The sequence below is a fragment of the Colletotrichum paranaense genome, assembly GCF_030867605.1.
Source record: "Colletotrichum paranaense strain IMI 384185 chromosome Unknown Scaffold_1.1, whole genome shotgun sequence".
Lineage (NCBI taxonomy): Eukaryota > Fungi > Ascomycota > Sordariomycetes > Glomerellales > Glomerellaceae > Colletotrichum > Colletotrichum paranaense.
The window spans coordinates 4,337,449-4,361,357 of record NW_026848959.1 but is presented as its reverse complement, the minus strand read 5'-3'; the positions used below and the strand labels follow the sequence as shown (position 1 = coordinate 4,361,357).

The 23,909-nt window shown below is 51.7% G+C and overlaps 7 protein-coding genes across 7 annotated transcripts; 2 read left to right on the top strand and 5 right to left on the bottom strand.

Moving 5' to 3' along the window:
- Window positions 1-2,831: 2,831 nt before the first annotated feature.
- CPAR01_01503 (uncharacterized protein) lies at window positions 2,832-3,050 on the bottom strand (the record flags this gene model as incomplete). The annotated part of the gene is made up of 1 exon (XM_060485792.1): window positions 2,832-3,050. The coding sequence occupies one exon, from the start codon at window positions 3,048-3,050 to the stop codon at window positions 2,832-2,834; it is 219 nt and encodes a 72-aa protein (XP_060356649.1).
- A 630-nt stretch (window positions 3,051-3,680) lies between these two features.
- Window positions 3,681-5,346, top strand: CPAR01_01502 (CFEM domain-containing protein; the record flags this gene model as incomplete). The annotated part of the gene is made up of 3 exons (XM_060485791.1): window positions 3,681-3,881; window positions 3,942-4,834; window positions 4,896-5,346. Coding segments are annotated over 3 exons (1,545 nt in total), but the record flags the coding sequence as incomplete, so codon positions are not given.
- Window positions 5,347-9,679: 4,333 nt separating this feature from the next.
- CPAR01_01501 (uncharacterized protein) lies at window positions 9,680-12,069 on the bottom strand (the record flags this gene model as incomplete). The annotated part of the gene is made up of 5 exons (XM_060485790.1): window positions 9,680-10,063; window positions 10,139-10,430; window positions 10,511-10,931; window positions 11,013-11,898; window positions 11,968-12,069. The coding sequence occupies 5 exons, from the start codon at window positions 12,067-12,069 to the stop codon at window positions 9,680-9,682; spliced, it is 2,085 nt and encodes a 694-aa protein (XP_060356647.1).
- A 727-nt stretch (window positions 12,070-12,796) lies between these two features.
- Window positions 12,797-14,241, top strand: CPAR01_01500 (uncharacterized protein; the record flags this gene model as incomplete). Its single annotated transcript, XM_060485789.1, has 2 exons — window positions 12,797-12,996; window positions 13,071-14,241. The coding sequence occupies 2 exons, from the start codon at window positions 12,797-12,799 to the stop codon at window positions 14,239-14,241; spliced, it is 1,371 nt and encodes a 456-aa protein (XP_060356646.1).
- Window positions 14,242-15,038: 797 nt separating this feature from the next.
- Window positions 15,039-15,517, bottom strand: CPAR01_01499 (uncharacterized protein; the record flags this gene model as incomplete). The annotated part of the gene is made up of 5 exons (XM_060485788.1): window positions 15,039-15,047; window positions 15,101-15,112; window positions 15,172-15,276; window positions 15,327-15,350; window positions 15,410-15,517. 5 exons carry the CDS (start codon window positions 15,515-15,517, stop codon window positions 15,039-15,041), a joined length of 258 nt encoding a protein of 85 aa, XP_060356645.1.
- A 1,624-nt stretch (window positions 15,518-17,141) lies between these two features.
- CPAR01_01498 (uncharacterized protein) lies at window positions 17,142-18,928 on the bottom strand (the record flags this gene model as incomplete). The annotated part of the gene is made up of 2 exons (XM_060485787.1): window positions 17,142-17,329; window positions 17,398-18,928. 2 exons carry the CDS (start codon window positions 18,926-18,928, stop codon window positions 17,142-17,144), a joined length of 1,719 nt encoding a protein of 572 aa, XP_060356644.1.
- A 1,352-nt stretch (window positions 18,929-20,280) lies between these two features.
- On the bottom strand, window positions 20,281-23,640 carry CPAR01_01497 (uncharacterized protein; the record flags this gene model as incomplete). The annotated part of the gene is made up of 9 exons (XM_060485786.1): window positions 20,281-20,349; window positions 20,407-20,506; window positions 20,602-21,130; window positions 21,209-21,503; window positions 21,998-22,328; window positions 22,383-22,473; window positions 22,539-22,881; window positions 23,067-23,201; window positions 23,263-23,640. 9 exons carry the CDS (start codon window positions 23,638-23,640, stop codon window positions 20,281-20,283), a joined length of 2,271 nt encoding a protein of 756 aa, XP_060356643.1.
- Window positions 23,641-23,909: the final 269 nt, after the last annotated feature.

Here is a 23,909-nt window from a genome sequence, read left to right as displayed (position 1 = left end):
AGTCTGACAAAACCACAGTAAGCAACGCAGGCACACAGGCAGGGGCAAAGAAACCGTGGAGCGGGTTCCACGTGTAAGCCTGAACTGGGCAGAAAATTGGGGACAGTGGCCAAGGTCAGCCCGTGCTCGCATGAACCAGTCGCCTCTCGCACAACATCGATCTTCCCGCGAAACTCGAGGGGGCTGTGGACTTGGGCATTGGCGAATCACGTTGGCTGACTCTGCTTTTCGAAGTCAGACTAGAGCCCTAAGAGCCGGCAGGTTGCCTGCAGGACAGATGCGAAAAGCGCATGACACTTGGTTGTTGGCTCTTATTTGGAGGAGAGGGTTCCGGCCCGTGTCCGAGGCCATACAAATGCCTGAATTGAGACATTTGATCTTAGCACAATCTCGTCATCCACAGTGATAATTTTCCGATGTGTTCTAAAATCTAAACAAGATGAAATGATTCCCGCATTCCAACCCAATCGCCGGAAACTAATGGCTCATCATGGGCACCAATCTCGCGGCCCCCAATATCACCACACGGAAACCAGGTTACCCGCTGCGTGGCTTTGCCCTAGGGTCGGGGGGGCTCTTCCAAGGCATAGGCAAGCGGCAAGCAAGCCGCAAAACACCTCATCCCCCCGTACTCTGCCATTACTCACAGACGGCCGGCCACCGGAATCCCGGTCCCGGCATGATTGCGACAAGGAACATGGCATCAGAAGTGCCCCATCGTAGTGTCCGCCGTCTCATACGAGGGGGGTAGGCCGCAGCTGAAAGCCTGGCACAAGACAGAAAAAAAAACCACAGGAACCGAAGAACATCCGCAAGGTGAAGGCTACGTAGTAGAGCAGAGTCAGAAACTCCACAGCACCCGGCGGCGCTCCGGGGAGAGACGGTTAACGGGCTGCTGAATTGCCGTCAATGGTTCGGCGGCGCATGCGACGGTGCCGCGGTGGTGTCCGATGGCTTCCGCTAGAACAAGACCAGAAGATGGGAACACGAGTAGCTAGTGTTGCGCCTCTTTCGTCTCTTCATCTCGCAACCGCCACTTGACCCGAGGTTAGCTCTCTCCTAGTCCGCTCTTATTCTTTGTTTTTCTGCCCTCGGCGGTTCAACGCCTTTCGTCAGTGCCCAACGCGCGTTGCCGTTACGATCAGTACGCAGAATATCTGCAGAATGCTGAAGTCCGTCACACAACTTGCGGGTAGACGACGAAGCCAACAACGCACGGTGGAAAAGCAAAACTTGGCCGCTCTTCTTACTTTCAGGCTTTTTGCCTCCACTCGTTCTCCACAGAGTTCAAACCCTTTCAAACAAAGCCCCGATCCTTCATGGTGCATCCGGCGAGATACGATGAACCCCGGACAACAGGTCAGAAACATTTAATCTATCACCGAGGAACCCTTACGAACCCCCCAAAGCTGGGGCAGAAAGGAGACAAAAGTATTGGGTTCTCAGGCCACATTTGCTCTGCTGGGTAGCATCGGAAACCCTTCCAATAGACCCCCTTGGTCTTCCAGAGAAAGGTCGAGATCCGCCTATGGATGAATTGACCTTCCCCTGGAGTCCTGGGCCAGTCCGCGAATAATCCGACAAAATCCGGTCATTAAGCCGAGTACAGGGCAGAGAGCCGAAGGATTCGGCCGGTTGCCAATATATGAGCAATGGAGATTGCCCACGATCCGCTGCTGCAGCCTGCATGTGAAGCGACATCAAGCGAGTTGTAACACCCGAGCTGAGCCAACCCACGCGGACAAACCATACACATACGGATGCAGACTCAAGTGAACAGGTGGTAGAGTCCATATTTTGCCTCTTCTCGAGTCATAATATCGGCAATCAGACCAAATACTCGCATCGCACATCGACCACATCTCAGTTTTCTCTTCCCCGTCCCAACTTTGATCGAACATTGGCCACCAATGGCGTGTCGTGCCGGCTCAGACCCTCTAACCGTCCCCATTTTCAACTAATTACTCCACACACACAGCGTGCCGGATGTGCCACCAGGATAGGGATAGCACCGGCCAACTGCGACGCCATCTCTGCCCGGCCTAACGTCCCAAGGGGTAAAAAAAGGGATACACGCCCCCCTTCGTCTGTGTGTGTGTGATGAGCCTGTTACGTGCCTTGCGTGTCCGTCTGGGGGCACGGGGGGCGGTCTTCCAGAAAGAAAAGAGGTTCCTTCGATGCGGTTACTGAACCTGCCACACCGAAACTCTGGCTCTTCTTCGGGCATTTCCTCCTGGTTATTTCGGCATCTTGATGTGCTTCTGTGTGTGTGTCAAAGCTGGTTGCACCAGCACACCACAACTTACAAGTTGCTATTACCGTTCCTCGGGAACAATCAGCTTCGCCTCAGCTTTGCATTGCCGCGCCAGCCTCGGCCAGCCCCCGATTGTCGCACAAGCTTTTGCTGTGCCGTCGGCGATTGCCCACCGAGAAGAAAAAAATGTTCGAATTCTTTCCATTGTTTGTTCATTTGGATCGAGCTACGCTACCATGGTTCCGCAGTGGCATCGCGAGGAGGTATCCAGGCATGGCATCTCAATCCCGGTGGGATGCTGGCCCCTGCCACCGCATCTGTGATCTGGGCTCTCCTCTGCACAAAGCACGAGAGCAGGCCCCTCTTCCAGGGCAAGAGGTTCGAGGAGATTTTTCGCTCGCTGGGCCCCCCGGGTGTTGATCCTTGCGCTCACGATGCTCCCCGACCCTTGCTCGCCTTGGTTCGGCGACTGTGTCTGGGCCCCCCTTCCTGGGGTTTCTTTTCCCTCCCTGAAGATATGCATGTACGGATATGGGTGGATTTGTGTGGCACAGATGACGGGCCTCCATCCGCATACTCATCCAAGTCTCTCCATGGGTTGTGCCCCTCGATCACTATTCACTGCAAGTCTGCAAGTCCGGTCCCCTACCCGACATGTGCGGCGCTCCAGACCAGTCGTGGCCTCGGTCCGCTGCCATGCCACGTTGACGGGGAGCCTCCTGCATGTCAGTGTATCACATTTCTCGCTTTCTCTCTCTGCGCAGGCCAGCCCTCGCCTGCCATATACAGCTGCCATCCTGGATGAACCCTGGGCATTATCCCATAGCCGGAGCTGGGCACCAGGGTCCTACGCAGTATGTTTGTCCAGTCCGGTATTCCAGCCCATGGCCGAGTTCCCTCCAAACGTCGCCCTCGGTTAGATGTACCAGAGCCCATGCCGTCGTCCGGTCTCCGCCGCCGCCACCACCACTGAGACTTGCATAGTGCGTAGAAACGATGGGGAAAGGGGCGCGCCGTTTGCTAAAACAGTTCAACAGCCGTGATGCCACCTTGAAGTGTAACGGCGACCACCGTGTGTCGAAACTAGACCGCACGCTACCGGCACACTGGTCTTGTGTGGCGTTGACCCCAAGTGGAACCGCCGCACCGCAGAAGAAGCTCCCTTTGCTGCATCGAGCATCATCTCCGCGTTGGCATGTCGCTACGTAGGAACCACGCAACCCATCCCGAGGAGCTCCCCCAAAGTGGCCTCTTCTGTCTTCTGCTTGTTGACTAAGACGGAGGGTGTAGAAGGCGTTTCACGACAACCTTAATCCCTCCCGTCCGCCCATCTTCCCACCCCTTTCACCTCGTGTTGGGAAAACCTTTGACGCCTCCGTCACGACCTACGACTATTCGAATATGATGCTCACGTCATGTTCGAGGTGATACATATCTAGCTTGTACGACGACCCTGTTTTCTTCTCCCGGCCCTTTTCGAAAGAGGGGGGGTTCTTCCTCATCTCTCACCTGGACATACCCAAATATGAGGTTCATCTCTCTGTTCCTGTCCATGGCTGCGGTGCTCCATTGCGCCGCGGCCCAAGGCGATCCTGCTTCAGCTGTAGCATCGCTACCAAGATGCGCAGTAGGTTACAAATTGAAGACCATGAATTTGCTCGTGCTCTAGATACTAACTACACGACAGCAAGCATGTCTTGTAACGGCGGTCCTCAACTCGCCATGCGCGCCGACCAACCAGACATGTATCTGCACCAATGCTCCTTTGCAGGTCGAAGTTGAAGCTTGTGTTCTACAGAACTGTACTCTTAGGAATGCTCTTAGTGAGTGGCCATGTCTTCCTTCGGATGCCAATGGGCGAATCCTCCCAAAGACCTGTCATCTAACCCCTCGCTCTCCCGCAGCAACCAAGAACATCACCCAGACGACATGTGGCGCGACACCGAGAAACCGCACGCCGATGTACAACACCATCTCTATCACCATGGGCTGCTTGTCTGGCGTATTCGTCATTATCCGCCTCGTACACAAAGTGTTTGCGACAATGGGCGACCTCGGCATGGACGACTGGTTCATTCTCATCACACTCGGCTCCGGCATCCCAGGAACTGTCATCAACACCCACGGGTTCGCCGCGAACGGCCTCGGCAAGGACATTTGGACAGTCTCGTTCACTCAGATCAACGATTTTGGTTACTGGTTTTTTATCATGGAGCCAATGTATTTCGGCCAGGTGACGCTGCTCAAGATGTCACTTCTCTTCTTCTACATGCGCATCTTTTCGCAGAGCAGTATCAAGAAGCTCATATGGGGCACCATCTGTTTCAACGCAGTATTCGGCCTCACCTTCATCTTTGTCGCCATTTTTCAATGCCAACCGATCAGCTTTTACTGGACAAAGTGGGACGGAAACCGCAACGGACAATGCTTGGACATCAACGCCATCGCCTGGGCCAATGCTGGCATCAGTATCGTGTTGGACATTTGGATGCTCGCTCTGCCTCTATCTCAGATCAAGGGTCTGAACTTGCATTGGAAGAAGAAGATTGGCGTGGCCATGATGTTCTTCGTCGGCACCTTGTAAGTCTCCAAAATGCGTCGATTTCCCTCTCAGAACGTTCTCTAACATGGGGGTTCCCAGTGTCACTGTCGTTAGCATCTTGCGCCTGCAGTCTTTGGTCGCATTCGCGAAGTCCCAGAACCCAACCTGGGATCAATTCGAAGTCGCAACCTGGTCCACCGTCGAGATCAACGTGGGCATCATCTGCGCCTGCATGCCTTCAATACGCGTCATCCTCGTCGGCTTCTTCCCCAAATTGCTGGGCACGACACGGCGCGGCACATCCGCAGCAGCCAAGTACTACATTCAATCGAGTGGCAACGGTCGCAGCAGGAACAGGACACTGGGCAACGATGCCAAGGTCAGGACCGTCGATCGTGACTCGGGGCTCTCAAGCAGCCCGAATGGCATCATGTACACCAAGGAGTACACTGTCGACTATCACGACGAGACGAGCTTGGTTCACATGCGCGAGCTGGAAGCGGGCAGCTCAAAGACAGGGAGAACGGGACGAAGTGGTTCCCCGTTCTGATTTTCCTTGGTTATTTCTTCTTTGTCACTAGCGGAATTTTGGCTCGGAAGTCTGCGCTTGCAACGAGTTGTATGACACAATGTTTTTTTGGATACCACAAATAGCGTGAGGGACTGCCAGACGGTATGCCCAATGGTAATTGACTTAATCGACTCACCGAAAGATCTCCCTGCGGATGTGATGGCCCGAATTAGTGCGAACATGTTCCGAAAAGCAAGATCTTCGTTCAGCGGCGGTTGATCCATCAATGGCAACCCGCTTGGACCCCTTCTTCTGATCGTGTGATTGAGATGGCCTCCCGCGTAAGCAGCGTCGCTAAACAAGCAGAGCTTCGGACTTGAGACTGAGAACGGGAATAGTGGCTTCTTGGCCGGCTATCGCAACCGAGTTCTCGACCGCCTCTTCCAAGTTCCTCTAACTCATCGTGGGCGGTTGAATCCATTTCGGACACCCTTCCAAGGTCGTTGCCATTGTACAAGGGGCTGGTGGTTGTCTAAGGCCCCCAATGCCACCCATTTCCACTCGGAGAGATACCTCGACATTTGGCTCCGCACCCACTCAGCCGGATTGAGTCTTACCCAGGGCCGTGAGCGGGCCGTGGGCGGATGCACTGTCAACGTGGTCTTGGCCTAGGAGAGATAAGCCCGCTGCCTGCTATCCGCTCTCGCCTTAGCCTCTTGCCTATTGTGGCACTCGTTTCCCTTCCTGAGCTTACGCGATATCTTGTAGCGATTGTACATGCAGCCGGTTTGGCTACGGTTTCGGGAAACGTTTATTCTCTCGTCCAAGTCTAGTGGGGGAGGTAGCCGATGGCTCGACGAGATAGAGGCGGCATCCCCCGCCAAAACCACCGGGCATTACGTTGAAGGCGGGAGTCCGCGTGGCGTATGGCATGCACAGCGTATGTTACTGGCCAATTGCAGGTTGAGCGACGAGATGTCCCCTTGCCAATGGCAGTTTTGCCCGGATCTGCATTGACGTGTCTCAGTGGGTTGCAGCCAGCAGTTGCCGACGTAACATGTGGTCAACCCTATGGAACCCCCTTGAGAAGCTATTGAAAATAGGTGGATGGGGGTCTGGTGCGGTCTGACCGTTGCGGATCGACATCAGGGGTTGGGAGTTTAAGCAATGACTTGAGACGATCTCGTCGTCTCTGAGACATCAAGTTGTTGAATGAGCCGGATAGGGCGCATGCATATTACTGTCAGTAACCCCATGCACATTGCGTAGAAGCCTTTGTGTAAGACTTATTTCAATGATCTGCGCTGAAACCTTGCGTGATAACTTGCTCTAGTCTTTGTGTTTGCAATTGCTCACATGATGAGAAGACCCAAGACTAACAATCAATAGCATTGGTGATCGAACCTCTTGCTGTAGACTAACTATTATTAATCAAGATTTGTTAGACGGAGGATGAGTGATCAGAGTCTTAATGAACGCGGCCACACTGAACAGGTTGGGCCTTATTTTGCGCACATGATTCATCTCTCCTCTGCGTATTTGGGAGGTCTTCTCGCGCCTTGAGGGTGTCCAATACTAGTATTTCTCAACAAAAGTTTAGCTTTGCGACATTGCTGTCCCTAGTTTGTTTCGTGATATAGGTATGATGACTGTAAGATCCACTGGGCCCCATACTGATATGAATATTGAGCGTCATCATCCGTCTACATACTCATTTAGCCGCTTGTACCTTGGAGTACGAGCTGTACGCTATGCGGCCTCGATGTGACGGATTTTTCCCATTGCCACGTTCTCAAATCTCAACCTTGTCAGCGGGATGAAACATGGTCAAGGGCTGGTAGAAGCAACATCATTTACCGGAATCTCATAAACTACAACGGGCAGATTCCGAGATTCACCACCTGCGACTTGCTAGTAAGCGATGGGACATTCTTCAGCATCGATACGACGTTGCGCGCTTGGGAACCATTCGCGCTTTGACCTTTGCGTTTCCAAGAATTCTACTACACTTCGCTTGCGGGGTTTCTCATAGGTGATAGGCAGGCGGAGCTACACTACAGTCTATGAGGGACACCAGAGTCTAAGGTAGGTGGTTGTAGCTGTCACTCACCATCGCTTTAAGCATATAGGCTATTATTGAGGTATATCACGCTTGGAGTTATCATTAGCCGATCGGCTCTTTCAGAACGTAAGTAAGGTATCGACTCTGCAATGTTGAATGCCTCATGTAAGGGCACCCAGATATACGCTACCCTTCTGCTGCCTTGCTTTCGGCCGGATGAATCAGCTTTATCAGCCTAGAAATGAAAGTTGCGGAAAATTAAGAATGCGGTCGTACTCAAGTGCCTTGAGGTAGTTCACTGTGGCATACTGCAGTTACATCAGGACTCGAGGGTCTTTCCAGGCCATGTTTTGCCTCTGGCTGTAGGTACAAGCTGTACTCGCAGACGCTCCCATAACCGAGTATATTTTTTCTTCGCCTCAACAGGTGGCCCTATTAGTCTGGACCTTGGTGTATACGGGCGATCGTTACATGTACTTCTCCGCCGAAGTCCGAGGGAGCGAGTAAGTCAAGATTTCACTCTACGCATGTTTTTCTATGGAGACACCAGCACATTCATCTGGAATAAGGAGTGATCTCATAACTCGGGGGCGCGATACTTCCGACAACTGAAAGACTAGCGTTTTCGTTCAGTCGAAAAAGTCGAACCTAGCGCACCCAAGTTGTCCATCTTGGCAAGTTCGCAACTTGCGCCATAGTCGCGCTTGCCACTCGCAATTGTCGATTTCGGAAGTAGGCTGTAGCGATTATACAGGAGAATTACTGATCCTATCCGTGTGGCAAAACACCTTGATGGACAGCCTGAATCGCCAGCCACTGCGAAAGCCACAAATTTGCAAAAGAATTGGACGGGGTGTGATATACCGTTGGTCTTGCAGATACGGCGAGCTAGCCGGAGCGAACTAGCCGATCGACCAAAACCTTCCCGGAGTCACTTACCTGTGCAGTGACAAGTGCCGGCTTAACCCCTCGCTTCAACAATCAAGCTTACTTCTTCTAGCGTCATCTCATCACCGCGCCGAACTAAGGTAGTCGATCCAGTCAGTCTACATCCTCACGAACCATTTTACGAGTCAGTCGCTTCCAATGCTAAGCTCAGGTTGTCCACGAAACTCGCCACATCGTCGCATTTGGACCCTGCAGAAGCGTGGCCGGTCACCAGCAGTTGTTTCACATGGCTGAGATTCAGGTCGGTATCACGGTAGGAAGTACGCCATGTATTTTCTAGCCAGAGCTACCTTACGTTCAAGACATTGAGCCCTACTCAAGACCATGGACTTGTGAGTCAATGGATCTGTTAGAAGTCAGCCACAACGTAAGTACTCAGAAAAATGACGCGAAACAAGAGCCATGTCGGTCTGATGAGCTGAGGCTCTCGTATCTATCTGATTTTCAGGTCTTGCTTCTAGATGATGTAATTTCGTGTGTTCCGGCAGGGTCAGAAGACACGTTTGCCATTCCCATGTGCGTGCGGTTATGAATTCCAGGAGCCGGAGAAGTGTAATGATGATCTACGCGGTTCACACAAAAGGTCGCGAGGATTTCTTAATGGCCCTGATTTGGGAAGGATTATAGCCAGCCATCACTACCAGAATTTAACCAATTATTTTGCCTCGATTTTTGCTTGATCGAGACCTTTGGGCTCAGATAGAAGCATTGGGCGGATAGAATGTTAGAAAATTCTTTGAGGAAGGAAAAGTTAACACAGTTGTAGAGTATATCCAAATGTCACAGACACTAGAGGACGTACCCGGTCAATTCTCCACAAAGTTGTAACTGACTTTGAACCTAGCCAATCAGATCACAAGCCACCAACGCTTCGCAAACCTCCAACAGATAGCCAAAACTTCAGACGGATTTCCATGATATCAAAAGACAAAGCGTACCCAGATGGATATCAGCAACAAAAAGCTATATTTGCAAAAGTGTGTGATCAGTGGGAGGCTTGAACTCCCGGCCTTGGCATTACACAACATTTCAGGTGAAATATTAGTACCACGCTCTAACCAACTGAGCTAACCGACCGATTGGTTGCAAGGCCTGAGCGCAAAAAGCCATTAGGTACCCCACCATAATTTTGTAACCCTCACCACCGTAGTTCCTGGGACTGGACGAGAGAGATAATGCAATCTTGGACCATCAAGTCATAGGTGAGAAAGTCTGTTATCCATGTTCTTGTACCTAATATGGCTTCAGGTCGTGTTTGTAAAGTAGTCATTGAAGACGCAATGAATGGAGATGCTCTGAACTTGCAAGTTGTAAATCAAACCGATAACTCCAGCTGCTAATAGCCTTCAACCCAAATTAACTCTATGCCTGCAAATCACTCCATGAAAACTCCGGGCGCATCCATTCGTACGTGTCCAAGAGGTCGAAGTTGAAATCCAACTGCGCCGAAAAGTCCCACTCCATTGCATCGCCAGACGGGTTGCGGTTCGGCGCCCCATTGAGTGCCTCGTCCAGCACCTGCTTCACAATAGTCATTGTGCTCGCGCAGATGCTGCCCGGGGCTTCGGACGGGCTCACCCACTTGAGGAAGCCGACCAGAAGACTCAGCACTTGTACAATACCGGACCTGGTGATGACTTTGCCGGTACTGTCTGTGACGGGGATGCCGCTGTTTCCTAGGGTCGGTGTTGGCTTCAGTAACTCTAGGCAAAGGATTCCGCCTCCTGGAGCGGCATATGCCATGACCTGAGGGAGTCGCGGATGTCAGTCATGTAGCTCTAGCTTTGAGGTTCTTTGAGTTTGATGCATCGTTGCACTTACAAGCCACTTGAAATCCTCGCACAAGACACTGAAACCATCCATATCAGTCCAGAAGAGCAATGTCGTCGCCGTCATTTCGTAGCTGACCGACAGTAAATCCCGCTTGTTGGAACAGTCCTTCCGATTCAATAACCGCTCAATGAAGAAGAGGTTCTGCAGATGTTCCAGCTGCATGAGCAACCGCACGTGGAGCATCTGACCAGTGAGACTCGGATTTCGAGTGTCTGATTCCTTGAAGCGCATGATAGCTGGCATTTCGGCCGCAGCCGCGAACTCTTTCGCTTTCAGTGCACTATCAGATGAACGCAAAATCAGTATGCACTCAACTCGGACGTATAGTCGAATGATTATGCGCTCGGCTTGCGCACTCACAGCAGAACTTCCACCGATATAGCCGCTTCAGGTCCCATAGCAACCTCAAAGATCTCGTCACGGATAATCATGAGCTTATACCGAGCTCGCCAGAATGTGACCGAGTTCAGCGCTCCATCGGGGTTCCATCCCGATTTGTCAAGCGATCTCACCGCCTTGTTGATTGTCTCGTCGTCGCATAGCAGGTATTCGTCTCGTATGTCGAGCGGCGGCGGCGTCAGGATGTATCGGCGACTCAGGGCGGGTGGTCGCCCCGTGATCGCGGAGCCGACTTTGTCGAGGACGAAGATTTTCACGAGAAGCCGTCTCCGCAGTTCGGATGCCAAGGTTGGTTTATAGGGCCCCTTGTTCTGTTCGACGTGTAGGCCCAGGAAGGTAAGGAGTGATACTGTCTCCCCTTGTGTCATCCATGTTGAGCGACCTACACCACATGTTAGCCTCCACCAATGAAGGTTGCGTGTCTGTCGAGACTTGGCGGCTTGATGTGTCACTAGGAACTTACTGGTATCTCCGTCAATGATAGACTCGATAATCATCCGCCTAAAGTAAAGGTACAGCAACAGCGTATTCCCAACCTCATTAGCCTGCCTTGCTAAAGTAATGCAGTCAAAGATACACTTCCTGAAAGCGTTCTTCTGCCCGTATCCCATTCGTCCAACCTCCGTTCTCGGAAGCTGCTCATTCCGAAGCTTCATTTCCCAGTAAATGAATAGCAGCCCCAACGTCTCCCACCTCAGATTCTCCTTGGTAAACTGCGCTATCCATAGCTCCGGATCAGGCTCGTGCTCGAAGAACGGCCGGGACGAGTTATAGCACAGCCGCCGCGCAAACTCTGAGAGCTGCGCATCGTTCCGGTCCGAATTGTTGAGGTAGTGCCCAAAAGTACCATACAGCGAATCCAGAGCCCGCACAGCAACGGGGTGGATGAAGGCATTGTGCGGGTCAAAGTGTGAGTCAAAGAGTGCCCGGCCCTTACGTTCGTCGGGGACCAGGCGGAGGATGAAGAGACAAGTCTCCAGCGTCCTGGCGTCTTCGGAAAGGATAATGGACCTGGCTTCCCGGCCGGCGTTAGAAGTAGAACGGATTTCCTTCGCGGCGTGTACATCATGGCCAGAGAGCCCGTTACCGACTTCCTTGTACACGTCGCTCCACGACATGAAGCCGAGGTGGCCGGACGCGCTCTCCGGCACAACGACCTCGCGACTCGGAGCGCATTGTCCATGTATTTCCGTTTCCGTCACGGCAGGGCTGATCTCAGACCGTTGGTTAACCAGTGTGGACGCAGTTGCGGGTTGGAACTGTTCGGCGCCCGTTTCCGAGCCTGTCACACTGGTTGACCGTGACGTTCGTTCCGAGACAGCACGGGGAGCTCCTGGACCTGGCTGCATCTGCGCCGGTGTACTCATTGTAAACTCGCACGGTTCCGTTCGCCTCCGTCTCTTACAATTACTGCAGACCGGACGGGCGTGGTCGCATGCGACTTTGCGACGGCGGCAGGGGTCGCATGCTTGAAGCCGACCATTCTTTCGGTAGCGGAGTGGTGAAGACGCGCGCTCCATGATGAATGCCGATATTCACGGGAAAGCCGAACTGGAAGCCAAAACAACAGCAATAAACGGCATGCCTGAGATGAGTAGACATCCAAGTTTCACGACTGAGCTAGACTTTTCTTCATTCACGATTATCTTCGAGATCATTAGGGGGATGTCAACAAGCCGAACTTTCTGAGTCTTATCGAGCATCTAACCGAACAAATCTGACCAAAGTTCGGCTTCGGACGGTCTCCGCAGTCTCGGGAAGAGCCTAACCGCGAACGGCAAAAAGCCGATTCTAAGGCTTCCGCTTTCCGCAGTCCTTTTCCCCCTACGCCTTTGATGATGAATAATGAAGTACTTAAGTGCCATTAGACTATAGGCGCAATTCAACTTTGCGGGGCTCAATTCCTCTTAGAAGGCCTCCGCGTTGTCGACTGGGCTCAACAAGGGTAGGGAAACCTTCTCCGACGTCGATTGCGCCTTATGGGGCGGCAACTCATCATGACTTGTGTCAATCGACCCCTCCCGACGCCGGCGGCCTTCGGCGCGGCGCACAATTTGCCGTATGGAAAAAGAGACTGCCCATAGTAGCGATGCCAATTGTGTTTCAAAGCGACGGTTGCACCACAAACCATTACGCCTACGATTGAGTTTTTGCCATTGTTTCCTTTCACTTGCTCATGTCAGAATGTACTGGCGGTGCCTTTAAGTTCTCTACGGGATTGTTTCAAGTTCTCAGTGGTTCGCCGTAATGTCAATCAACAATCGCATCTCCAACGATGCGATTCCGCATTCGGAATTCTATCCCGAGGCAAGCATAGCAACACAACAGAAGGAGACGACCACCGCCAACGTGAGTGAAAGTGTCGCGATCGATATACGGCCTCAAGATGGCGGCCGTTTGGCTTGGCTTCAAGTTGCAGGCTCATTCTTTTTATTCTTCAACTCATGGTCGGTGGTTCTCGTTTCAGTTTTGCGGCGTAACCTGCTGTTATGAAGCAATTCACGACTAACCTCATCCGCAGGGGCATCTTGAGCTCTTACGGCGTCTTCCAAGCCTACTACCAAGAACACATGAAGGATGTATCCGCCGACTCGATAGCCTGGATCGGCTCTATTCAGTCTTCCCTTCTCCTCTTCACAGGCGTCCTCGTCGGCCCCCTCTACGACGCAGGCTACTTCCGCAGCCTCACTTTCACAGGCATCACCCTCATCTTCCTCGGCATGACCATGACTAGCATCGCAACGGCGTATTGGCAAGTGCTCCTAGCGCAAGCATTCTGCGTCGGTCTTGGCTCGGGTTGCATCTATATCCCGTCCGTCTCCATCATCCCGCAGTACTTTTCCGAACGTCGCGCCCTCGCCACGGGCATCGTCGCTACGGGCAGTTCTCTCGGCGGCGTCGTGTACCCTCTCATCTTTCAGAGCCTGTACCCCCGCTTGGGCTTCCCCTGGGCTACGAGGGTCCTCGCTTTCATTTCCCTCGCCACAAATGCCTTTGCCTTCGCCGTCTTGCGGCAGCGCTGTCGCCGGGCTGAGTCCGAATCCGATGATGAAGGCGCCGGAAAACGGAAGCGCCGTGTCATGTTGGACCTCTCCGCGTACCGAACCGTCTCGTTTGTTGTCTTCTCCGCTGCCATGTTCTTCAACTTCTTCTCCTACATGGCGCCCATCTACTATCTCCAGCAATACTCACTCGCCCATGGCCTATCAAGCGGGGGCTCTTCGAGACTGCCGTACTATCTAGTCGCGATCCTCAACGCGGGCTCAATCCTCGGCAGAGTCTTTCCTGCATGGCTTGCCGGCCACTTTGGACCCATTAACGTTCTCCTCGGCGTCTCTGTCTCCATCGCCGCCGTCGCGCTGAGCTGGCTGGCTGTGCATGACGCCGCGGGCAGCGTCGCTTTTGCACTCGCATACGGGTTCGCGTCTGGTGGGCTCGTATCACTGCCGCCTACCGTTATCTCGAGTCTCGTGCCTGACCTCAGCTTACATGGCACTTGGCTGGGCATGTTATGCACAACCAATGCTTTTGGTTCACTGGCCGGACCACCGATAGCGGGCGCCCTGCTTCGAGCGACCGATGGGTATCTGGGCGTGCAACTACTATCAGGACTCGGTATGGTGGCAATGACGGTCTTGATGTTGGTTCTGAGAGTGACAATTGTAGGCAAGCAGCAATCCTGGAAAGTATAAAGGATATGTGGCTCACTGAATAACTTCTTTTCATTTCGGGAGCAAGCTAAGATCATGATAACTTGTTGGAAAGCGCTGAATACCACTCCTCCTAAGGCAAAAGAATTTAGTAACAATAATGGATTATGTATACTCGACATATTGATCACAGCGTTTACCGAGTCTACACTTTTGCCTCCGAGAGGGACTTCAGTCAGCTGATAATATGGGCATAGATACACTCCTTCATAACCCCGATCTCCCTATTTATAGCTGAATGTTTGTAAAACAATAGCTGAATGTTTGTAAAACAAGCTTATTGAGAGGGTGAAGCTAGACAGATTATTGATAAATACCTTATTTCAGAAAACCCTCAATCTGAACATCGTGTGTAGAAGCCTTTTCCACATTCTCACTAAGTATTTTGTAATGTGTTATTCCGTGAAGAGATGGGACTGCCATTGGTAAAGACCCTGGATTTACCAAGTAGAAACAAGTTTCAGCCACATTTTGGCGTTGGCGGACAGCCCAGTCTATTCGTGTCATGGTGTCACCGGGGAAGATTTGGCCTCAAGACAGGATGCTTAGAAATTTGCCGCTGCGCCCACACCTGCATTGGTATCAAATAGCTGTCTTCTATGGTGGTATTGATAGTCGATACGATCGACAGGTCTAGCTTGGCAAGCCTCTTATCCCAATCCCCGTTGACGGCGCGTATAGCATAGGTCATGTTCAGGGCCTTTATCCGCAAAGACCTTGATAACCCCCGAATTACTCTCCTAGCACCTTCTCCGTCAAGTATTGCGAGATCGAGTAGCTTAGTCGCACTAAGAAAAGTAAACAGCCATTCATTTGTCAGGGTCAGTGATAGGTAGCTTACGCAGTAGACAGACTAGGGGAGGTTGATCAGCAAACAAGTTCATGGATACGAAACAGCAAGGGATAACTTACACCTCCAGGGCAGTCCTGGTTGACATCCTCCCGATCACGAATGCTCTGGGGGGAGAAGCATGATCCGCGGAAAGTGGGGAACGCTGATGATTGTACGTTGAGGCACTTTGGTGATGATTAGATATAAGTTGCCTAGCAGAATGGCTGCAACTTACGCAATAAGAGTTTGCTCCCTTTCCCTAGACGCGCATCAATGTCAGTGATCGTATTGTACTGCATTTAAGCTTTGGACACTCACTTCACAGGTGTTTCCGCTGGCGAGACCTTGTCCACCGTTGCAGTACTTCTGCAAAGCACTAACGGCGAAAGCCTGAGCAAGCAGGGTGGTAATGACAGAAACCTTCATGATTGTTAACTGAGAAAGAGTGTGTTGTAAAAATGTTTCTAGATGCTGAGGAACCGGACTCTGTAGTGCAGCGGCGAAAGGCGTGTTCAAATACTATCAAGGCTGACACTAGAGAGAACCCCGTGTCTATATATGGCCTGAAACTGTGCGATCTGACTCGGATTGACTTCTGAAACCTTGTTAAATTAAGATGTATTAAAATGCTGACGACAGAGCACTTCCAGAGTCATGAGCAGTGACATTTAATATACTCGAAGCCGTGCGGGACCCGGGCCAGTGTCTAAGCCTCGGGCTGAAAGCCAACGTCCGTCCTTCTTGCACCTGTGCTAATCGCTTGTCGGACGGGTGGGTCAGTCAGCTTCTGATCTTGACCGCTGAACGAGCCATCAGCCTATCTTTGTGGCCAAGGAGAATCATACAGAAGGTAATGGACAAGTTACAGGGGAGGTAAGAGCCAATGCTAGGACTGGAAATGAGCACTAAACCGACATGACCGGCGGAATGGATAGGATGACAAGTCGAGCAGGATGGACTTGACAAGACACAGTAAGAATATGCATTTGAGGACAAAACTCGATCTTAGATGCTGCAGTCAATACCGAAGCATCAAAGATCGAACTTCCCGGATGAATGAAATGTTGCGGCTGGACAGAGAAAAAGACATTGACGCCCTGGCAAGTTCGGAGGCTGCGTGGGAGTTTCGCCTAGTTTCCACACCCCGGAAGTTTAAAAAGCGGAAACTCACGAGCATCATCATCACAGAACGACAACCTCTGAATTGAACAGAGTCCAGATACGTTATTATCGAAGAAAATGAAGATCATGTCGAACTGAATAGAGCCACCACTGTTATTTCCAATATTGTGGGTGAGGTCCCTGAGCCGGGTGGGATTACGACCCATCCCGTCGGGTACGAGTCGTCGTCAGTATCGACACGTAAATTTCTATGGAGAAAAACTGGAGATAGGTAGATTAACGTCGACTCGCACCCGATGGGATAAACGCTATCGAGAATTAAGAGAAAGTTTTGAGAGCCTCCTAGCCAATAGTACCCCACCTTGTCTTGTTACTGAATCCAGCTTAACCCTCCTACTAGGCTTATCCTGTATGTAGATATCAGTTGTACCTGCGGTAATAGCGGTAAAATAGTGTGAGCACCTACAACCACCAAGATGACTGCTTCATTCCTCGGCTGCAAAGGCGAATCCTCGATAAACGCGTCCAACGCGTTCGGAGAATCTCTACGCCCGATCCTACCGACTACGTCAACTATGTTGCTGAAGCCTACCTAGATTCAGCAACACAGGGCATTTAACTCCTGTATCGCGAAAGGCATAGTAACGAAGACCTCAAGTGAGTTTGTTCTTTAGAGCCTGGGAACCGAACATTTACATCACTTCCATTTAACGTGTTTAAAAAACGAAACATATAACTTTTATAAGCAAAATACTGCTATAGACGATGATCCAGATAGCCATACTTTCATTCTACGTCCCCAACACGCATCCGAGACCTTGAAGCGATAGCCCTTTGAACAGACTAATGACCGGGGCCTTTTCTAACCCTCTCCGTTCAGCAATGTGGTTACTTATGGCGGACTACCAGTCTTTATTCATTCGCCAGCTCAAACCGCGTTCAAAGACGCCAAAGGCTCCGTCAGACCGAGCTTAGCTGCCTTGATGGATGCCTCTGTGAGTAAGGGCTCGTCAAGCGGAGTCGCCAGGTCCACGTCTGTAGCACTGCTGGCATCACTCGCAGTCTCGAAAGGTCTGTACAGAGCCTCGGCAATGTGGGCCTTGGCCAGTCCATCGGCTAAAGGAAAGAAGAAAGGTCAGTTCACTACGTCTCGAAATCAGGGCAAAATCATGAAGTGAACATACCTCCGTAAGCGAGCTCGACGGGGACGGTAGGGTCAAGACCCCGCGTTCTCCTGATGTGGGAGATGTAAGCGGCGCTCATGATGTAGGCGGGGATGGCGTGGTCCGCCAAGTTGGAGGTGAGCTCGGGAAGAGTCTTTTTGTCGTGGAGAAAGTCCACAGCCTCCCACAAGATTCCGCGCTTGACGTTCTCGGAATAGATGCCGGGCATAGCGGTGTTGTAGCGGCGGTCGAGGTCGGCGACGGTGAAGGTCTTCAGGGGGGCCTCGTCGCCGGTGATGTCGTGGTTGCGGAAGACGTGGACCTCGAAGTGGTTGTCGGTGCCGATCTCGCCGGTGCTGGGCTTGGAGCGGTCGTGCTTGTCGTTGGCCTGACGGGAGTCGATGACAATGGTCTGCAGAGGGCCGCTGCGGATCTCATGGGCCTCATGCTTGACTCTTCCGTTGCCCTTGTACAGGTCAGCGCCGGGCTGCAGCCAGCTGCGGCGGGAAAAGCCATTGTGAAGGAGGTTGATCTGGGCGATAGCGATGGCGTGACCCCCGCGAGAGAAGGTGACTTGGATGGAAGCGTCGATCTCTCCCATGTCGGCCATGAGCTTCATCAACTCCTCATCGGTGTACTTCTTCCACTTGGCGTACTCCTCCTTTCCAAAGATGTGGTCGTAGTCGTCCTCGTTCAAGGTGGTGACGAAACCAGCGGGGAGTACAAAGCTGCTGGAAATCTCCATCTTGTCGGGGCGCTTGGTGTCGGACCAGCCGGATCGCATAAAGTTGTAAATCATGTCAAAGAAATGGTAGCCGCTGTGAGAGACCTTGCCGTAGCCTGTACGGTAGGGGTGGTATGGCTCATCCACGATCTCTGAAGGCATGCGCCATTTGCCATCGCAATGTGTTGAGATGATGTTCGTAACGGGACATCTGGTCTTCTCCTGAATCTCCTTGATCATGTCGAAGGTGCAGTAGAATCCAGGGTGGTAGCGGCGATGGCTGTTCATCTGGAAGAATGTTGGCTTCTGGCCTTGAGCAATCTGACGCTCTCGGAGCTCTTCGTAGGCATCAGCAAGATCCTGGTAGTCCTCGGCAATTCCGAAGGCTGCATCGAAGTCGGTGACTGCGCCGTTCCTAGTCGAGATAGGCTTGTCCATGATGATGTTCAAACCTGCGGAAACAGCCCAAAGACCATATGACTTATGGGCAAGAGGCTCCGTGCTGATGACCGCGCAGGTCACTCCAGTCCGCGCCACAACTTCGTTCAGGCGCGCGGCGACGTCGGCAGGCATGGGTCCGTCGTAGGCCGGGACCAGAACCAGCTCCGCATCCGGAGCCATTCCCTTGGTGAACAAGAGGTCTTCCACTCTGTCCTTGCATCGCTCGATATCGACAACAACTTTGAGATAGGCCCTGCCCTCTTCACGAAGAGTCTTGAGATGGGGAATATAAGTTCTCTTGGCGTGAGCGCCAGCACCGACCAGAAGGAACTTCTCCATGGCAGGTTCGGGAGCTGCCGCGGTTTCAATTGAGTTGGTGGCCGTCATCTTGAATTGTGTTGTGATGTACTACACTTCAATAAATGTTTGAGAGTATAATCTGAAGGCCAACCTGATGAAGCTGTACAAAGAATGATAGGAATGAATCTCAGAACAAACATGTAATTCGGTCGAAGACAGCGAGCTTCCTTTATCGAAGTTGGAGCTGGCTCAGGGCAACTGACTAGAGTGTTCACCCAGTCTCCGATATTCTCAATCTTCGTGCAAGAGTCCCGATTGAATGACTTCTGCTGAGATGTTTTGGCAAGCAAACATAATCATCAGTTCAGTGCCAAGAATCCGTTGGTAAGGCTACATGTATGATGGCAAGATGGTCGGTGTTCCTCAGTCCCTCACGCCACTCTAGAGGGCCTTGCCTGTCAGCATTAGAGTTGAGCCGTAGGCAACTCGAACGGGCCGCAGCTTCAATCTTCGTGAAAAATCGAATCGTTGTCACCATCGACTATTCGACTATTTCCATTGACTCGATTGTATCATCACTCAAAGCAACTGCCAAGTCTGTAATTTGGAATGGTAAGCCTTAACCAGCATGCCAAAATGCTTCTACATGGAACTTGGAAAGCTGAGAGTAAATGACTGGTCAAAATAAGCACGTCGATATTGACACAGGCAATTACCCAATTCAGGGGTGCCCTTGAGACGCATCTATGCTGGTAAGCAAGTGATTATGTGTAGTGAACACACTTATGCTTCATATGTGCATACATCTAAGCAAAAAGGTAGAGCACCTGCGAGCGGAAAATTTAACTTCTTGCTTAGTTTGAGTCTTTGCGTAAGCAGTTACTTTTGTATCATCTCGCTAATAGCACAATGTTCAGACCCTTTGCGATGTAGTGATGCGACCAGCAAGGCTTGAGGAACTTGAACTTTCTCAGGTAAGGTAAGGTAGGTAACAGACATGGAACATGCTACGCGCTAAATTTAGTTGGGTTCACAGCACCGTTAACCGTAACGCAGAGGGATGCCCCAATACTACAGTATACATGGAGGCAACAACATCAACATGAAGTTTAGTTATCTCGTTAGTATGGCTTGGTAAAAGCTTTTGCACATAATTCCTTCCCCAATGGATTCAGTCACAGGTTTTAGGGCTACCCGACAACCACTAGAAGAGTTATACAGCTATTCTCAAAACTCCGAGTTTTCGAATAGCTCAGAATGTCACGATAGACATGGAAATACGGTGTCAAAGGGTGATTATGATTATACAATGACAGCAGGGAGTGGGATAAAACAGTAGAAAAGTGTTATTGATCTCGTCTATGGACACTTTCCCGGCGATTTTGACCCTTTGGTCAAACAGAATAGATGATTTTAGCCACAGAATGCCTACATCGCATTCACCACGGAAGCTCCTTGTGATCATAGGTGCGGAATGCAGCTGCAGTCTCCCGGGTCGCTTGATCAATCTGCTCAACAGTTAGTTTCGAGCAATGCAGCTCGTACAACCATCCGAGCATGCATACCTCAGTGAGAATGGAGTCCGTCGCCTCAGCGACAGAGACAGGGGCCTCCTTTTTTCCGAACCTGACCGCAGCAGCGTTGCCCATCTCCGTTTGCATCCACCTTTTCACCCCGCAAAGACATTCATTAGCGATCATTATCGAACGGTATGCAAAGCAGAAGATGAGGAGGGGAGAAAGAGAGAAGTGACGGCTTACCCTGGGTGCAGAGCAAGGGCGATTAGACTTTCGTTCTCTCTCCCAATCCTGCGGACCATGAAGTTGACCGCGGCCTTGGAGGAGCCGTAGGCCGCGCAGTGCGAGGCATACCGAGGGACCTCGCCCAAACTCCCGGCAATACTCGAGATCACGACAAACTTTGGTGTCGACGATCTCGCTAAGAGGCGCCACGTAGCCTGGAATAGAAGCAAGGGCGCAACGGCGTTTACAGTGAAGCAGTCGAGGACGTCTTCAATTGGCGTCTCCGCAGCCGGGGTAGGGGCCTTGCTGATGCCCGCGTTGGCGATTACCACGTCGATCGTATCCACTCCATGATCGTGGACCAGTTTCTCAATCGCAAGGGAGGCGTCCTTCGGGGAACGGCTATCGATTGTGATGGTGATTAGTCTGCTTCCGGAGTGGGTGCGAAAGCTGAGCAAATCAGAGGCCTGGTCTTGAGAGCGCGTTGCGGCAATGACTGTGGTGTTGGGCCGTTGGAGGAGCGCCTCGGCGAGGCCGCGACCGAGGCCTGCTCAGTTGATGCCCAGTTAGATCCAGGTGTACCGAATGGGGCTTTTTGGGAAAGTAAATTTGATGAGGCACGTACCGCGACCCGCTCCAGTGATCAAGTATGTGGCGCTTTCTGACATGGCTTGGGATAACTTCGGAGAGTGATGAAAAGTCCGTTCACGGTCTTGGGAACCGGGAAGATGTCCGTATAATGGCGGTGTGATCTTAAATATGTATTTCGAGGTAGTCTCTTTATAACAGGGGGCGATATGATGACATGCTGTTGTGCATAAGCTGAGTTTCGATCGCTTTTGCCCCAGGTCAGCATGTACTATGCTTCGAGATGCCATATTGGAAGCGGTAAGCATAGCTGAGGCAATCTTCTGCTCGGGCTATAATTCAATACTACCGAGAAAGTTACGTGTATAGGTTATACAGCCTCGAACCTTCCTTTCCCACAGTCCGCCCACATTCCACATCCCTTGTGCTTCTTCTGGTAGTCACTTAGAAGTCACAACTCAGCCCAACTCGGTCTTTTGCCCAACAGACCGTATATCCACTTTCATACTTCTCATCTCCATCCTCCAGAGTGAATCCTATGTGTCTAGTGATCTAGTCCAGCCAACCAAAATCGCATCCAAGTGTCGCGTCGAGCTGCCGTTTTGAGAATGCAGCCTAGATGGGTCGTGTGAAGCACAACGCTACCACGTGAATGGACTTTCTAGTCCTTCGCATACTTGTCAGTTTACCATTTGCTTTTGAGGTTTCTGTCGTGCAGGAGCCGAGCAACGAAGATGATGGCTCCTCCTCCGAGCAGACAACACCCCTAAGAATATGCCGTTAGCAATGATTTCTGATCAATAAGACGGAGAAATGCAAGACTTACTGCAAAGATGATCAGAGAATGGTACCCGGCTCGGGTCTCACTTGTAATCAACGCGCCAGCGATTGGACTGCCGGTCAAAAACGCCATGGACGTAACGGTGCCAAAAGCGCCGAGCCTTGCGCCCAACTTATCAGCAGGGATGATTTGGCCGGTGGCGGCAGGCATGACTGAGATGAAAACCCCAGATGCGAAGCCGTAGAGGCAGGCAAAGCCAGCCAGAACGCCAGGGGTTGTAGCAGGGAGCCACATCGCCACGCACAAAAGCCCACATAAAAGGATCATGGGGTAGAGAAAGTTCAGCCGTCCGATGCGGTCCGCCGCATGACCGCCACTATGAGAGTTAGTTTGCTGAAGAATGTGGGTGGAGACAGGGAAGACTACGTACATGATACGACCAAAAAGACTGGCCGCGTTGATCAGCGGGAGAAGGTAAGGCCGAATGGTCGAATTCGGATCAAGGGCGACGCAAAACGGCTCTAGATTTTGTTAGACGGCGATTTGCAGGGTACGAAGCCGAAAAGATGTGGATTCATGCACTTACCAATGTAGTAGAACGGAACGTAAATGCCGAGACTTGAGATGACTGCTCCGGCTGAGAGACAAGAGTATCGGATGTCGAGAAAGCCTTTGTAGTCAAGCAGATCCCTAAGAGATCTCATCTTCCTCTTGGGCCGTTTAGACGAGGAGACGGCTATGGCTATAGCGTAGCAGATGACCATGATCAGGGCCCCGACACGCAGTGCCCACGGAAAACCAATGGTGGGAATCAGTTTGGAGAACATGATCGGCAGGCAAACTCCTCCGAAACTGCTACCGGAGGCGACGATTCCCATGGCCAGAGCACGCTTGCGGTGGAAATACTGCCCTGCAACCGTGAGAGCGGGCTATCACACTGGAGTCAGTATGTTCAAGAGCTTACAATGATCCGGGAGGTTACTAGGGATCAAGATTCATCTGCATGAATCTCGCATGCCATCACCGGACCCGGTCCACTTGTCCTCCATATGTCCAGAGTGTGGGGCCGAGGATGAGCGTTGGTAGTTCAACAGGAGGAGAGTAAACTACTTACTTGCACTCCATAGGCGACTGTGAGGCCGAAGAGAAGTGATTGGGCCAGAAATTGCTGCCAGATTGCATTCGGCTGCGTGAAGGATGTCGCAAGCATGGAGCCGGCACCACCAATGGCAGCGAACAGGTAGAGCCACTTACATGAAAGTTAGCGAATTTATAACCGAGGAGTGGGACTTGGGAGCAGGGCTACATACTTTGGGACCGTAGAGATCAAACAGTGCTCCGGCAACAGCACCTGACAGATACATCAGGGTGATCTGCAGGGTTCCGATGAAGGAAATGGCGGTGGGCGAGTAATTCTTCAGGTACTCTTGTTGATAAAAGGTCTGGAAGAAGCCGAAGCTGTTCACGACACCGAAAGATGCGAAGTAAACGAGGAAGGAGCCCGCAACGGCAAGCCATGCCTGGGTACCGCCCTCTGGGTAGAGTTCATGTTCTGGTTCTGCAGGGGATGATTCTCCGTCTCCGTGCTGGGTTCCGGAGATGGATTCAGGGTCCGGGTCCGAAGAGGGGACGATGGAGCCGCCCTGCTTCTCAGACTGAGACTGATCTGATAGAGTGTTACCTGCCATAGTTCACAACGTGAACTGGCCTGCTTAAAAAGTGGGTTAGGTAGCAAGTATGCTTACAGCGAGGATGATTGGCGACCGCGACGAAACCGTCAGTGGCAGTAACGATTCTGAGTGGTCGACTTGCCGCCTTACCAAGGTGAGAAGACGAGTAGGTGAGGAGGTGAGGGTTTGATGATGGAAGAAAGACGCACCAAGGCAAGTAACAGGCAGGTTATAGTTTATATACCATGTCAGACGCGGACAGTCGTATTCATCCACACATGCATTCA